Genomic DNA, 17373 nt, shown 5'->3' with positions numbered 1-17373 from the left:
CCCCCCCCCCAGCTCCCCATTCCAGATGGTATCTTCCACTCCCGGTGTGTGTGTGTGCGTGTTTGTGTGTGTGTGTCCATGTTGGAGCTGGTGACAGGGAGCTCCGCGGTGCCAGTCCCTGCAGGCCGCTCTGTACGCTGGCACAGTGGTCTCCTGGCACTCTCAGCAGAGGGCCGTGCTCCGCGCCCGCCCCGCGCTCAGCCTGTTTGCTCAAACTCGTCCTCCGAGCGTCAGTGCACCTCAGTCTGAAGCCGGGGGGCAGTCGGGCGGGTCGCAGGCTGCCTTTTTTAGGAATATCTCACTTTCGCCGGCGACGTCTCCACAATGCTGGCGGGCCACCGGGAGAGCAGCAGGTATGGAAAGCTGGGCAGAGCATGTTGCCCCGGTGATCGGGGCTTTGTTTCTGACCCGGGGGCTGTCTGTTGTCGTTCTCTTTGCTGCGACAGCTTTCTTGAAATGGCCTCTCTGTGGCTGGGAAGTGAGGGATTGTGGAAAGAACTAATTTGAGCTACAGGTGTATCTGAAATTGCATTGTTATTTGAAACACAGGCATGCTTTGCTTGTAGTTATTTTCCTTCTTTTACATTTGACACCTTTTCTGTTCATGTTAATTCAGTGATGACTGATGATAAAAAAAAATGCGAAGGAATGTCGCGTTTCTGGTTGTGATGTCTTTACTGAAGGAGTCTTTAAAGAATAGTTTATGTTTACTTTTTTATTAGCATCGTGTTTTTCTGTTCATTAAAATTCTGCATGTGTAGTCTCTTGGCTTTCTTTCACAGCTGTGTTAGTCAGCCAGTTTGCCTCTGCTAAAAACCAAGGGTTTTCAGTAGTTCTAAAAAATGGTGGTAAGACCGTCTCATTAAAAAAATACAAATCTCAGATTTTACATTGAATAAATTTTCCCTGGACTGAAAGAAATATGTCAGGAACTAGACAGGCCTAAACTGATGTGTAAAATGAGCTGCAAACTAGAACACACTGAATATTAAATTGAAGCATACTGCCACGCCAAGCTAGAGGAAAATTAAGCCTGAGGGAGAGAGGCTTGGATTGCAATGCTTCGAGTAAGGGCAGGTACAGCAAGCAACATTTTAAATTGATGATCCCAAAAAAATGGAGTGCACAATTAGCACACAGCCTGATCAGCAGGGATGGAGCAAAGGCTTCATTTCAATAAAATATTGAAGGGGGAAAAATAATTTAGTATTCTCTGTGCTCTGTGTTGCAGAAGCACTATAGTGAGATTGAAAGGAGATGTGCCAGGGAGAAAAAAGGCCTTGGTTCTATGTTGTGAATGGTAGAAATGGTTTAGAGAAAGGCATTGCTCTTCAGTTTATTATGTGGGTCCAATGACAGGTTTTAGGAGGTACACAGAGATTCCAGCTCCTGCAATTTTAAGCTGTATTGATCTCATAGTGCAGCAAGCCATTGTGTGGAGACGCCCAGGACTAATCCACTGGAATTGGAAGTAGTTTTTGATTTCGTCTGAAGTTGGACAGGACACAGCACAGCACTGTAAGAAACGTTGACTCAGTTGGAAGTTAAAAGGGGATTTTTCTTTCCTATTCAAGTGCTGATCAGCTTATTGTGTTAACTGATTTCCTGCCCGGGCTTTAAAGACGCTTTCCAAATGCAGAACGCTCTGTAGTCATCAGATTTTCGTTAACCAGTCCTGTGCAAGTAAATTGTTTAGACTACAGAATCTCGCCCAGTCATTTCGTTTGAGAGAGACAGCCGTTTCCTCTTGAGGTGATTGTCGGGAAATTGTGTAACTCCTGTCCGTCTGGTGAAGGCATGCTCAGAAATATCATTCTCTGATGGTAGCAGATCTTTGATCATTTCTTAAAACGGTTGGAGCTAGTGGCAGACCCGATCAATAATTTCTCCAGTGCTCTCCCCTTTTGCTTCACATGTTTACTGTACAGCTTACATAACATCTTAGAGATGAAAGATTCTTTTTTTTTCCAGCCATTGTCGACTGTGGAGTTCCCAGCCTTCATCAACCAGCGCAGTCAAGAGACTCGTTTCAGCGATTACATCATCTTAAATCTCCAAAGGAACTGCGAGTCTTTGAAGAGTTTTATTTTTCTAGTACGGGGCTTATATCACGCGGGGCTCCCTAACCTGACAGTTATTGAAGCTGGCACTTCTTAACAAGAATAGCACTGAAAGGCAGAGTGCAAGAACTTTGCTACTTTCTTTGCTGTACGATATCATTAAAGCAATTTTTTGTTACGTTATATACACGTACACTTTGCATCAGCTGGGAAACACAATGAGCTTATGATCACTAATGGTTAAGTAATACTGTAGACTTGTTAGGGGAACCAGTAATACTTGTTGGCATATTTTTCTTGCTGTGTCTTAAAAAAACCTTGTCACTTGGCACCAATGCAGAGTGGGCATTTTTTTATTTACTGGCTTTATGGTGCATTTCACTGCCATTCCCCGTCCATAACATCTGCTGTAGGAATAGCAAAGTGCTTCCTCGTTTGATGAAAAAAATTCTAAGTCACATGCTAATGCTTTTGTAATGGCAATAATCAATCTGCTTTTGAACTTACAAGATCAGTCAAGTCTTTGCAGTTTAAAGGTAGGGGCTGCATGCATGAAAGTTAATTGCGATGCCAAACCCGGCAGAGATGCAGGCACCATTGTTTAGCAGTGCATAAAAGTGAGTGCGGGGAGGCTTTGCAGACACTTTGACATTTTGCTGTCAAAGGCAGCAAAGCTAGCAAGCAGCCCCCGTTGCCTGATTTGCATGTCATTGAAGTGAATGATAAAATGACACAGCCCCATATCGCCACGACATTACTGTCAGACTCTAACAACTGGCAATGTCTGGTCTGAAGCAGGTGGAAAGTGTTGTGCAGTGAGACATAAAAAGGTCTTCTGGCAGTCCCTTTAAACTGGGCGAATGATATTTACATAGAAAGGAAATTAATAGGATTTGGCCAGAAAATGTAGGAAATGCCTCTGCAGTTTTGTGTTGTGCTTCTGATCGTTCATTGCAATCCCGTGATTATAAGACATTGTAAGAGATAAAAAGAGGTACAAACCAGTGGATTTCTCTCTTTTAATTGGAGCCCATTATGAATATAGCCAGGCAGTTCTGAAATATTGATGAAGCAGGTGGTTGCTAGCCAGTTAGCCTCATTTATCTTGATATGCAGATAAAATGCGGTCTTTAATGCTAGGTAAATTCTTACAACTGTTCATTTCAAGCAGAATTTTAAGTCATTGGCATGGTAGCTAGCACGCTTGTTTAACTGTTTTTCAATACATGTATTTTAAATGGCTCAGAAGATACCAAGTTCAGGTGAAGTGGCATCCAGGTAAAAATGCATTTGTCTTAGTGTAGTGGAAACTGAGTACCTTTTTCATTTTGTATTGCATTTCGCACTCCACAAGGTGCTCCTCCTTGCCTTCATAAGTCAAACAGTCACCCACGCCCTCAGATTAGTTTTAGGCCAGACAAATACACCCTAGACTAACATGAAATTGTTTTTATAAGTAAACTTAAGCAAACTATGGCAAACTGTGATGTTACCTTAACCACCCAAACCCCAAAGTGTCTTTCATGTCCACCTGAAGCTTAATATGAATTGATGAATAAGATGTTTTCGGTAGCACGGTCTGCAACACTTACAAGGACCATTTGAGGAATTTGTGCAATTTTTCCATTGGCTAGACTTTTGTGCACTGAGCTTGGTATCCCGGGGTGTTGTCAGGGGAACAGAACCTGGCCCTAACACACGAAATGTCCTGGTTGGGAGGCCCGGCCCTGCTGTGCGCTGTGTCATGCCCTGTTCCTCAGACATATGGTCCGAACAGCGGGCGCCACGCCTCACCGTGGCACAAAGAGAGACGGCCCCGTCCCAAACGGACCTGTGAATTAGCACACGGAGGCAGGCTGCCCCGGCCTGTGGAGTGCAGGAATGAGGCACAGAGGGGCACTGCTGCAGCCTTAACATGGAGGAGAAACGAGGCACAGAGAAGCATTGCCTCAGTCTCTACTAGGTGGAGCAATGGTAAGACCAGCGTTTTTATTAAAAAACGGATAAATTCTATAAGAATAAGATTCTGTGTAAGGTAGTGGAAACAGAGGAGCCAAGGGAAAATAGACATGTCTCCCTTCCCACTACCTTTCCCTTTTTTTTTCCTTTAATTTTGTTAAAAAAATACTTTCAAAAGCATGTATAAACATATATATAAAATATCAAGATACTCCAAAATGAACTGACTTCATGAGGGCTTTCAGGAGGTGGGACATCTTCCAGTTGTGTAGCCAGCTACTTCTTACCATGGACGAGCTTTCATACGTTTGTTAAATGAAAGCCAAATGCGTTTTTTGCTTGCGTGTTTTCATGAAACAGCACGGCATTGCATCAGTGCTGACTGTGATGGAGGGGTTAAGGGAACCAGGCACTTCCCGCACAGGCAACGGGAGTTACAGCTAATTGTATCACACTTCCAGTGTAGTGTAGATAAGTGTGGATCAGTGTATGCTCACCCCCCCGCCCCATTTTATCAGTTAATATGACAGTGTTTCCAGTTTGCCTCGTGCTACCCCACTTTCCGTGCATTAAATTACATGGCCGCGCAAATTACTTCATTCAGTTTTGAAATGCCCAGCTCTGTTCTGAAATGTCCACTGCCATTAAAATATAGAAATTCTTTTTCCAAATGTCAGCTTGGCAATGTTGTGAATTTGTGATCATGGAAAAGTAGGACCCCGAAAGTGAGGCAGAGAGAGGCACTGTCTCCAGCTTCACAGGATGAAGAAATGAGGCAGACAGAGGTACTGCCACAGCCTCGACAAGGTGGAGGAACGAGATAATGAGTCTCCAAATTCGTGACTTCACTTTGCTTTCATTTTTCGAGGAAAATGACGGTGCGGCTGTATGAGTCGCCAGCGGTGCGCTACATTGCAGGTCTGGTGCAGATGATGGTCTGTGTGCGTTCTGTTCATTGTTATTAATGGGTTCCTCGCGCACGCCAATAGGCTTCAGCAGTAAGATTTACAGGAGCCTTAGCAGTGCTTACAAGGAGCTTACAGCGATTGCGGGACTCGCATTGTGTCTCTCTTTGTGTGTGTTTGAGGTGGAACGGGGCCGCTGGAACAATAACTCAGGATCCTCGCAAGGGGGTGGGGATATTTTTAGTCAGCCAAATGCTGCTGCTGGCTTCACATTTTCCGTCCAAAAGTGTACTTGGCAGTGTCTGAGGGGCTGGCAGTCTGTGGTTCGACCACAGACGCAGCCTTTGGGCTGAGGGCAAGGCCGCACCATGTTAATTTTTTTTTTTTAGTGGCGGTGATGCCGTGTAAACGTGTGTTGGATGCGTGCTCCAGTGACAGAAGAGTTTGGAGACGTCTGCCTGTTGATTCACGACTGCTCTGTTAAAACGTCCCAGCTAATTGTTGTTAGACGTGTTTTTTCCACCGCTGGTTTAGCCTCGCAGTTGCACGATCCCTTGCAATCCCAGGGGCATTGGTGCGAAACACACGTGCGTAATCTTGCCTTGGTCCAATTGCAGTAGGCTGTCTTCAACATGTGGCATAAGAGGCCATCACAGGCAATGGAAAACATATTCAGTGGGTTGAGTTCACTGGAAAACCTGTCACTTATGTGGTCTAACAGGCCTGACATTACTGACGGCGCAGGGAGCTGACGACAGGAAACTGGCAAGGATCTCTCTTTCCGGCAGATTCTGCCTCTGTGATGTGGGTCTGACAGGCCAGTGTTGACCCGCCAGGCTCCGCCCATCTTTATAGCATGGCCAGGCGCGGCGGTGCGCGGGACCCGACCCAGATTTGGCTTGTGACAGGGCGCCGACAGGGTTGTGAAATTATGTTCCTGTTTGCAGTTCTGTTTCTTCCTCTCCGCGAAGCACCGTCCCTTTGTGTTGTGCTTCCTTTGTTTTCTGTCAGAAACAGCATACCTGTGAGACATTTCAGCAAATTTTACAGCGGAGAGGGAAAGCACTTGTAACCCCTTGTGGTTTTTTTTTTTTTTAAAGGTGCTAATCCATGAGTTGGAGACCACTGGGTTTTACCAGAATTGTCAATTACTGTGCAGAAGGGAGGATCCCAGATGTGCTTAGTCTGTTGTGAATAGTGTTCAAAGGTGCTAGTTCAAGGGAGACATATGACTGCGCTTGATGGTCCTGAGCCCAGCTAAATCAGTGGCTTTATATCCCAGCATCCCCGACAGTATGTGTCAGGACAGGCTCGGTGTTATTTGAAAGATGCCTTTCTGGCGCAAGCCGGTTCTAACTGCAGCCTCGCCGCTCGAGATTCCGAGTGGAGATGTGCTGTAATTATATATCAGCCAGAGCGCTGCTGTGCTGATGGAATCGTCTACTCGTCGCTTGCCGTTTGTGTTTATATCCTGTCAGACGCTTAAACCCTTTGGTAGTTTGTGCTGTCGTTTTTACTTATCGTCACATCGTTTTCAAAATCCTCTCCTCCCAACTGATTTATTTTGTGTGAATCATTTCCTGAAAATATCACGCGTAGCGTTGCTGCTGTTCTATTTACCCTGCTGCCACTGTGGGCTTTCTTTACGTAATCATTCTCGTCATCTGCGGATTGTTGAATCATTGAAGATCCCCTCTCGAGATGGGTCGCTGCCGCACTGTGTACACCCACCGTATAATTCTGACCTGCATGTGAAGCTGTTCATTAGAATTAGTTATCAGAGCTATTTGTGGCTCTCATCTTTTTTTTTAACAGAAGTTTGTGTGTGTGAACACTGCAGTACGTGTGTGGTTGTTGCCTACAGTGGGAACGCTTCCGAATTTAGCCATGAGAGTACGTTTTCTGTGCTGAAAGCAGCTTCCTGCGAAAGATGGGACATTGGCAGCCAGGACTGAATGATTAAGCTGTGTCCTGTATAGCACATAGGCTGGGCCTAAGTATTGTGAAAACCCACCATTGACATGGCAGGCCAAGATGGCTGGAGAGACGTCCTCATAACCCAGAACTTGTGTGTGTTCTTGGAGAGAATAAGAGGGAACGAGGCTGGTTTGTGTGTGCACAGGGCCCAGATTGGGCACCAGGAATGGCTGGATCAAACAGTTTGGGCTGTTCACAAGTGACACCTTCTGTCAGAAATTGTACCCAACAAAAACAACTGGGAGAGTTTCAGTGAGGGATATGGACTGCAGCCTGGATTTTTTAGGAAAAGCGCAAGAGAGATTCTCCTTGTGTATGCTGCTAAAACACGGCTTGACAGCTCAGTGGCACTATCGGTGAAAATGAGTCTGGATAGGAAAATGAGTCTGGTTAGGGCTGGTTCCTGTGCCAAAGACACCAGCTATATTCGGGAAACATGATCGGTCTCTCGTAGCACCTTGCCGTTGTTCCTTTAAGGCAGGAGGGTACTTCTTTTATCTTTATCCTGACCTAATCTTCAAAGGAACATGTCAGTAAAACTCCTAAGCATGTCCAGATGTAATGTCTGAGAAACAAGAGTGTCTGCCAGAAAATGACCATATTCTGCATGACTGTTGGTCTGAGTTAAATGCTAAAAAGCATCCAGGATACCGTCTCAAAGTAGCGGTCAACGCAGTAAAATTCTGTTTTACAAAGCTCTGTGTTGGCTGTTGTTTAATTTGTATATTGCGTGTGTATATCGGACAGTTTTCCATACCATGTTAAAATTAAAGCTGATCCAGCGAAGCAAGAGTTCATTGGGGTTTAACAAGCACGCAGCCTGGCCATCAGCGGTTAGTTTCAAATGTACGTACAAAGATCAAACACCGATTGAGGTTTTAACTTCGACGTTGTGTCTTTTCCTGCAGGATCGTCGGAATGAAAATGCCGGTAAACATTCTGTGAAAATGGCTTGCATTTGATGATTAGACTCATACCGATAATAAGGATAAACTGGGGGAGGTAATATTAGGTCAGTGGCATTACTGTGTTCTAAGGATTCATTGCATAACCCCCGAAAAGCTGCATGCAAGCATTCGCAAAAACATTTAAGATGTGTAGCGTGGTAGTCACGCAGGTTCCTTATTTCTGGGGGAAAATAATTTTCCACGGTCTCAGCTCATATGAGACTCTTGTACAACAAAGCCAGTAACTCGAGTTCAAAGAGAGGGCATGTTCTCTGTGCCAGAAAAAAAAGCACTATGACATTAGTGCTACAGTATTGCTGTTGCTACTGTTTGGGCTCTGACCAGAGGCACCCCCGTGCTGACTAGCCCTTGTGTCCATTTACGTTAACGCCATCCGTGAAAGGTAAAAGAGCCGACTGAGCGAAAAGGGAAATTTACCCGAACCTTGTTCGTCTTCTTAACGATTACGTGTTGGCTAATTTAATTCAGGGCACAGGTAACAAAAGCCGCTTTGTGCTTTTCCAAACGTTTCCGTTCAAGTGTGCAGAGATTGAAAGCTAAGTGACAGTTGCTAGCTAAATGCTACGCTGAGGCTGAAAATGCACGTTTTCTAAACCCGTGAAGTGGTAATAATTTGCTCTCAGTAGTTTGCTTCCTCCAGGGGGAAAGCGGTTTCTAAGCTGCATAGTACTTTGTCAGAACCCTTTACCATTACAGTGCATTCTGGGAAAGGATCCAAAACAAACTTTGGGTGCTGGTCCATGTGCTTTCAGCAGTTCTAGTCAGCCAAGCAATGAGCATTTGTGGAATCAAGGATGCTGAAGGTTTTGGACAAAAGGAAGTGTCAGCTTTATCTATAAATCATTGAAGCTAAATGTAGCTTGTTCTCAAAACTTTAGGTATCTCCAGTTCAGCGTCTTGGAACTCTTTGGGGTGTGATAGGATGGCACCCCCCACCACCAAAAAAGAAAGGATCACCTGGAACTCTTCATGATTTGTCTTGTGACCCAAGGTTTTAGACTAGGTACCTCTGATCATAACACAGCCTGAAAATGCACGAGACGTAGTCTGGAGAAAATGTCTTAGAAGAGGATGTGGGTCAGTGTCACTTTACCTTTTGTGTCATCCACGTTTTTGCTAGAATAAATGCCAAGGATAAAATGGATGAAATGTCAGCAAGAGTTTGTTAAAGTGTGGAGAATTACAGCAAATAGTATATTTTTTTTTCTTTCAGAAGAATATTCTTATGGTAAATGTGGATGTGGATCTGCTCTGCTTACTCTTGAATTTATGAGACCTTTCCCTGTGCTGCGTGGCTTTGGTTACATGACTGAGGGAAAAAGGCAGGGAAACGGAATGGAGATCGGACAGGTGAAGTGTTCCTACAGGAACGGATGACATTGCAGAAAGTGAACCTGACAAACGCGCTTCCGCAGAACCTGCCAGGTACAAGTCTGTGAGGCGAGGGACGTCTTAATGCAACTTGATACCAAGATATCATCTGACACAGAGTGTCTCTTTTGTTTACCTGTTCAGTGCCAATCAATTTCTCTGACTTACCGTCTTTTCTCCCCTTTCTTTTCTCCCTCGATCTCTCTTTTTTTATTCTTCATCAATTTCCCTCCTCTTTCCCACTCTGTCCCTCCCCTGTTCCATCTGTCACTGTCTTTTCTGCCTGATGCATTTTATTCATCTCTGTTCATTTCCTCCACCTTTCCTGAACGCTTTCTCATCTTTCCTCCTCTCCCTCTGTTCCTCTCTCCCCCTCTACCTGTCCATCGTCAATTTTCTTCATCTGTTCTTTCCTCTCACTTTCTCCTGCACCCTACCTCCCCCACCTACCCCCGACCCCCCCCCCAACAGGGCCGGCTTTGCCCGGAAGAAGCCGCTCAAGATGAACATGGTGAAGAGGATCATGGGCCGGCCGCGGCAGGAGGAGTGCAGCCCCCAGGACAACGCGCTGGGCCTCATGCACCTGCGGCGCCTCTTCTCCGACCTGTGCCACCCGCCCCGTCACATGACCCAGAAGGAGCAGGAGGAGAAGCTCTACATGATGCTGCCCGTCTTCAACCGGGTGAGCGGGCGAGGGAGGGCGGGTGGGGCGGAGCATTGCTGTCCGTCACTCAGACGTGGAACAGCCAGTCACCCTGCTGTCAGTCCCAACCAACCCGGCCAGGGAAACACGCACATCTAAAAGAGCACTGTCTCACGCAGCTCCTTTCTGTGTCTGAAGGAGATGGACAATGCGTACCTAATGTTTAATCAGAAACTATCTGTGTTCCAGGGTACCACGGTCCTGCTCGTCATTAGCGAATACGATCAGACAACTGGTTTTGCCCTCTAGCCTCTCTCTCTCTTCCACCCTTCCATTCCAACTTTCCCATTCGCAGCGCTAATGATGCTAACCCGACTGTTCTGAGTCCAGGCTAGCTGTGTTTTGTGGCCGGGTGCTCTAATGTGCTGAAAGGAGACAATAAAATGATTCAGAAATAATGCAAGTAGAAGACTGGCATAGCTTAACAGGTGCTGTGTTCTAGTCAGCTAGCAAACTGATTAGGTCCTGAATGAATTGTCAAAGATTATGATTGCCATAAACAAATTACTTCATGTTTTATGGGCTCTGTATTATAGACTTGTTCCCTTATTTGTTTTAATTGCATAATTGATGTTTAGAAATCTTTTTTAAATGTTAAAGTTTGTGTACTTTCATACACAATTATTGCCTCTTTCAAACATGTCTAATGGGGAATTGTAGGTAATTTACTAATCAAAAATTTGACCAAAAGATAATCAGCTAGTTGATTAATATGTCTGCATGGTTTATGTTGGAGAATAAAGCCAAGGAAAAGGAGTAATTGAGACTTCCAAGTATCTCTGCAGTTGCCTCTCGTAACTGTACTAAGCTGTACTGGATCATGAATCACAATCATAAATCAATGTTTTAAACCATTTGTGTGACTTGAACACTTGAAAGGATTTTCACTTTGGATTCCAGTTTGATCTATGCAAATGTGGCGCTGTAAGAAGCAAAAATATGTATTCATATAAATAGGACTTAAACGCAAATATTTTACAAACATGAACAATTTTCACGATGACATTTTTACAGTGACACTTCAGAAGGTAAAAAAGTATATTATAAAAACATTCTACATGGTAATGACTGTTTTGTTGTCCCTGCGTGGTATGTTTTAGTTCAGTTTAGTGGTTTGTCACAAAAGAAGCCTGAACAGTACGTGCACCCCTTTCATATGGAAGACAGCGTATTGTCTCTCCTCTCTAAGCGGCGCTGGAACTGAAGAGCCCTCACCAGAGAGGAATGCGTCACTCACAGGCTCTTAACCCGTTCATTAATCACTCAGCATTGTCGTTGACTCGCATTCTGGAGCAGAAATTAATTTGAATAACGTCGAGTGCAAGACGAGTGCCTCTGACGCAACACCTGCCCTGTTTCCCGTCAGATCCGCCGGCGAATTCTCGGGCAGCCGGCAAAAATGAACCAGATTTCACGCCTACGCCCGACACCTTCCAGCCGCTGTCCAGACATGACATTTGTTTCTGGCCGTTAATTGTCCAGAAGCCTGAGAAGGCTCACGGCTTTGGAAATGACAAAGTTAGCTTGTTTGCGGGGAACTATTTGTAGCTGTAACTATTTGTAGCATGTAAAGGGTAATTAATAGGAGGATGAGTGGTCTCCAGAGTTTATCAGCTGTATGACGGTCTGTTCTCCTGACTTGGTTTTATTTCCCTCGGATTTGTAAGACGTCCAACTCCGCACTGCGTCCTCTAAGAACTTTGAAACTTTGCACCTTTGAAACTTCAAACTTTGAATGGTTTGTAGCTTTGTGTGTCTGTACCAAAATTACACAGGTGACTGTGATTTAGAAGACTGTCAGTAGGTTGACCTAGAAGGCTGTAGATGGATTCCTTAACTGGTGAGAAAGAAATGGATAAGCTATAGGACAGACAATGTACCAAGCTGACTGACAGAAGGTGAAGGCATTGTGCATTAGCAAGACCACGTTGATGATAATGGAAGAAGACCGCACGGATGTCTTTGAAACCCAACAGAAATCACCCATTGGTAAGGAGGGCGAACCAGCTGGCCGCTGACACTAATCTGACCCCCCTTTTTGTGTCACAGGTGTTTGGAAGCGCGCCTCCCAGCACGATGACGGAGAAATTCTCTGACCTGCTGCAGTTCACCACCCAGGTGTCCAGGCTGATGGTTACCGAGATCAGACGGAGGGCGTCCAACAAATCAACAGGTACCGTATGGAGAGCGTGCGAGGCGAGGGGTGGGGGGGGGCACACCAAAATACCGCAGCAGTTTATAACATTACAGTCCCTTCACTGCTTTAATCTGTCTGAGTCCAATGCCAGCTATGCAGTTATGCCACAGTAGTTGAATATCTGCAGTTTTTTACAGGTGCGCTCAGGTCTAATTAAAATCAGCTCTAAATTAAAATCAGGTCTAATTTCAGAGCTCCGAGCACATGTCACCTTGGTTCACTGACTTTGATCGCGTCCTCCACCTTGCTGAATCCAGCGGCCGCCTGAGCAGAGCAATTTGTCTGAGGCAATAACACCGAAACGTCAACTTGCTTCATTCCTGCTTCCCCCGATCCTCCCTCCGATCTTGTTTGGGTGAAAATTTGCAAAGACCTTTGGCCACGAGTGAATGAATGCTCCTAAATGCAGAGGGGACCATTGCTCTGTCAGGACCTTATTTTAGAAGGGGGGCTCTGTGAATCTGTGCTTCTCTCGTGCTGTCCTGCGGCGACCCCGCCGTCCTCCTTTCCGAAAGGACAAAAACACGACCTTTGGAGCATCTGCCCTGTCTGCCTCGTGTTTTCTGCTGCGGGAAGGTCAAATCGTTTCCATCTGCTTCACGTTGCTCTGAGGTTCTCTTGCACTTCCACCTCGTTCTCTCTTCGTGTCTTTCCCTTTCGCCAGTCTGGTACACTAAATCTTTGGACAGTACTCTGCAGTGTCTCTGTTTAAGCCCCATCAAAACAAACGGTAATGCGGATAACTTGATTCCGCAGATTTACTAAGCGGGATGATTAAACCGGCTTGAGTGTCGTTTACCAGTGTTGTCTGTGAAAGAAAAGAACTGACAGAATGGGTGAGGTGTCCCTTTGTGAATACGAGCAGCTGTTAGAAAACATCAAAGCTCACTTCATTCCCAGTGTGCTGTGCCTGTTATATCAATTAGTTAAGCTGCTGAAGTATTGTAGCAAAGAGAAGAACACTATATAAGCCTTTGTACTGCTATAGATCACACTCTATAAGGTGTGTTGCAAACAAGCGAACACTTAAAAATGGAAATTGCCCCAAATTAGGCGTAACAGATGTGTGCTCTGTTGTTAATTTTTAAATAACAAGAGTTATGTGTTTTTAATCCTTTTCTTACAAAGCATTTTGTATTTGCCAGTTACTGAAAATAATTAGATACGCTATGAAAGTAAGGTAAAACAAATCCCTTTAAATGCACATTGCAGTTAGATGGGCAAGGCTAGTGTATTCATTCATGGTACAGGAGTATTATTGTGGTGAGGTGCTCTGCGCAGCTCTATGAGGGTCCATTTCAGCACTGTAAGAAACAGTTCTCTTGAGCTGGGCAGACAAATCAAAGTAATAGGATTCAGAGTCACCCAACCACGATTAGGCTGTAATGGCTGAGATTTTTTTCTTTCCAGAGATAATTATTTGTGCCAAATATAGTGCTTTTCCCCGGTGTGCCCATGCCAGTTCTGCTGTGCTTGGCTGGAGATTTACCGATTCTTTCAGCATTCCGGGTAATCAAACAGGGGGCCAAAGCTCTCGAGTCTCGCAGATGGAGCCTATTCTGGCTCTCCGTAGTGCAGTGTTCTCTCCACAGGTGTCATGTGACTTGTTTTGCAGAGGATAAAGCATTGATTTAGTGATCAAATCTCAGGTCCTCTGCAACAAAACACTTCCCCCATACGAGCTCCAGGGATTTCCAACATCTGCCATAGTCCGCCTGGAACATCTTTCCTTTTCTGCCTCTTTGAAAGCCATAAAACCCGCTCACTATTTAGAAGCCTTTTATGTCCTTTCTTTCACCTCCATACGTAAGTATAACTGCTTTTGGAAAGTGATTTAATTCTGAATTGTTACGCCTTAAAAAAATGATTCCTCCTGGCTCCTGCGGTGATGTCAGCCTATATCAATTCCAGGCGGTGAATAGCATGGCACAGTCATCTACACGTGTGGCTGAAGGGCATTCGCCGAGCTTCCTTACGTCATGTGAGCCACTCTGCCAGGAGATCAAAATGCCAGACTAACTGAAGGGTGACCTCAGCATGGATAATTCACTCGTAATGCACACAGATGAACCTGCTTACACCTTGGGGGGCGGGGGGGAGGGGGGGGGGGGTGCTGCTGTAGGTGAATGTATCCCAGCATCCTCTGGTCCACGGTGACACATTTTAACACGGGACGATAATGTCAGCGTGCTGTCGGTCCACAGAGGCAGCCAGCCGGGCCATCGTCCAGTTCCTGGAGGTGAACCAGAGCGAGGAGACCAGCCGGGGCTGGATGCTGCTGACCACCATCAACCTGCTGGCCTCATCAGGACAGGTCAGTGTGGGGGAGGTGTCTGGGGGGCCATGGGGGAATGGCATAGGCAAACGATTTTACACAGAAAAATATGTGTAACCATTTCAAGTAGCCTGTGTTGTGATATTTTCATCCTGAAAAATGTATTTGAATTTTATTGAGTATTTTCCTATTCTAGTCTGGAAGCATTTGCAGTTAGACAGATTGAAACAGAAGTTTTTGATTTTTTAAATGAATTATATATCGTTGTTGTGTGTGCAGGGCTGTTAGTGTCACTTTGAGTGCCTTTCTTCATTTCTGATTTTGGGGGTATGAGTGGTAGTGGTGGTGGTGTGGTTCTAAACAGCAGCGCAGTCTCCGGAGGCTTTCTGTGCAGCTTGACTAGCGGTCAGTAATTCACCCTTTTGCGCCCTTGTCCCTCCGGCTGCTTTGTTCATAATCCATGGTCGGCTCTCTTCCCTGTTTACCCCCCCCCCCCCCCCCCAGTCAGAGTTCAGTTTCCTGCTTATTTGGACACAGCCTCCCCAGGGGCGTGGCCAAACCTCCCCGAGTGCAAGTTCTGGCCAATTACTAAGCTTATGCTTCCTGCGTGAGGCGCCGCTGACGCCACGGCCACTGTGTCCCTCAGACCGGCACTCTTCAGAGCAGTCGTCCCTCAAACTCCTCTGCAGCCAAAGCGAAACTGTTTCCATCTGAATGTGTGTGAATGGTAGAACATACTGTTAAAGATGCGACTGTTCTCTTTGTTTCCCTTCACTCGAATCGCCTATTCCTCCGCTTTGTCATCCGTTTTTGCGTGAGCGTCCGGCTGGGTATTTGTATTCCCAGCCTTGAGCCACAGACAAAGGCCGTCCTGGCATGCACAGGCTGGGTAACGTCAGCGGAACAGCGGAGCCCAGTGTCTGCGCTCTTAAAGGGCGCCCTTCATGGTGGGGGGTAGGGGGGGAAGGAGAGGAAAGGGGGGGGTTGCCATTCACACTCAATTCATCCTCACGGACAATTTCTTTCTCTCCCCCTCTCCCTCTCCGCTCAGAGCTGTCCCGTTGCAGATAATGAAAAGGCCTTTTCGCTCCTGACCGCGAGTCAGGTGTAATTTCTTTCCGTCTGACACTATAATTGTGCGGTTTCCCGCTGAGAAGGGAGAAATAACCTTGACCTCTCCACCCAACCCGGATGGTTTAGCCGCGTTATTATTCAGTCTTTCTGTAGCGGTTAACCCCCGGAGGACCAGCTGTCTCCCGCCAGAAACAGTGGATTTACTGCCTCAACGGCACCATACTGGCACACATTGTCACCTAACCTTGAGAGAGAATGGAACATATGTTTGTGACACATGTAGCCGTACCTCTGCATTGATTGATAGACTCAAGTAGAAGAAACAACATACATATTGTGATTAATTCTGCAGTCCAGTTATATATTACGAGATAATTAGGACGTACAGAGATATGTCACAATTCGCGGTTGTTATTATGTCCTATACAGCTCATAGTGATTTGTGTTCAGCACACATTTAAAGGTAATTAGCTCACTGTCAACAGTACTTGTTGCCGATTGTCTCATTCTTTGACAGGCTGAAAAGCTAACGTTAAACTGAAAGCACTGCACTGTGTCAGCTGTGAATCACAGCTGCACTTCGGCGCCGTTGCGTTCATAACCGCTGTCGCTGTTCAGACAAGCAGACGCGCTATCGGTGTTGACGCGCCATGAGAGAATCAGGAGCGCCAGTCTTTGGGCTTCTCCGAGGAGAATAAGAGCGCCGAGGCGAAACGCCGCCGAGAGAGGCGCGCGGTTCGTCCGCACGAACGGGCACCGAACCGGTCGCGTTTCAGTTTCCCGCCTCCGGTCGCAGCCCGTCAGCGGGGCGGATGACGCGCTCGTTCAGACGCGCCTAATCTTCCTGCAGGTCGCGCTCGGCTTTCGCGCACACCCGCGACCCTGCCGCTACAAGAGTGTAACATCTGTTCATTTTCCCTCAGAGAGCGGTTTGCGTTGGGGATGATAGGCAGTGTGCAAATAAGCCCTCCCTCCCCGGTACCGGAGGAGACTGTCTGCACGCAGAATCAGTCATCCTCGAAAAAATAAAGCTACAAGCGGCACAATTCATGATTTTAGCCTTTATAAAACTAAGTTGTGACTGTTGCGAAGAAAGTTAAAGACTATTTATGGCAAGGGATTCCAAGGGTTTATTGTTTACTCATACCATAGGAAAAGGTAAAAAGCAATGATTAACAGTACATGTGAGTGTGTATATGTGCATGTGGGTATATATGTAAAGCCTCTACGTATATATACTGTACATACATGATATATATATAGCGTGAATTTATCTATATATAGTGTGTATGTCTATGTATGCTTATATATTTATTCCCGTAAATGTAATATACATAAATAGCACTTTACTTTCCGTACCACTCTTGTAGGACTTACTGCAGTCAAATGTTAGCATACTGCTCTGGGTCCTGTTGTGAAAATCCCCTCTTTGATGTGCCGTCTTGTGCAGAAAACGGTGGACTGCATGACGACGATGTCGGTGCCCTCCACGCTGGTGAAGTGTCTGTACCTGTTCTTCGACCTGCCGCACATGTCCGAGCCTCCCGGGGCCGCGCAGACGGAGCTGTCCCTGGCTGAACGCCGCGCCCTGCTGCAGAAGGTCTTTGTACAGGTGAGACCGCGGTCGCGTGACCCACGGACCGCAAACTCTGCGTCAGTGCGGGTGAACCACAGGGAGCTTGAGGGAGGTGGCAGCTCCATGTGGCACCTACTGTGCAGCTCAGCATAATGGAGCAGCTTGCTTATGTAAGCGTAGTTAGTATATATTTACAGTATATATGTATATGTATGTGTGTATATTTTTTTTTATTGTATATAAAATTTATGTAGGAGTTAACAGGGCCCTTGGATCTGTATCTTATTTAGCAAGTATTGATGTGTGTT

At 45.9% G+C, this 17373-nt stretch overlaps 1 protein-coding gene across 6 annotated transcripts in view; it reads left to right on the top strand.

Moving 5' to 3' along the window:
* The window catches only part of wdfy3 (WD repeat and FYVE domain containing 3), a 78505-nt gene that overhangs the window by 5090 nt on the left and 56042 nt on the right, over positions 1–17373 (top strand). For 4 of the 6 annotated variants that reach the window (XM_036526028.1, XM_036526027.1, XM_036526025.1 and 1 more), the window contains exons 1-5: positions 247–353; positions 9712–9922; positions 11993–12116; positions 14345–14454; positions 16940–17101. In XM_036526028.1, the coding sequence (XP_036381921.1) occupies positions 325–353; positions 9712–9922; positions 11993–12116; positions 14345–14454; positions 16940–17101 (636 nt within the window). In that variant the 5' untranslated portion in view covers positions 247–324. Of the gene's footprint in view, positions 1–246; positions 354–9711; positions 9923–11992; positions 12117–14344; positions 14455–16939; positions 17102–17373 lie in introns of those variants that run through there. The other 2 variants (XM_036526023.1, XM_036526026.1) reach the window with 2 other exon arrangements.

This window comes from Megalops cyprinoides, chromosome 4, assembly GCF_013368585.1.
Source record: "Megalops cyprinoides isolate fMegCyp1 chromosome 4, fMegCyp1.pri, whole genome shotgun sequence".
Lineage (NCBI taxonomy): Eukaryota > Metazoa > Chordata > Actinopteri > Elopiformes > Megalopidae > Megalops > Megalops cyprinoides.
This window is presented reverse-complemented; position numbering and strand designations above follow the sequence as displayed.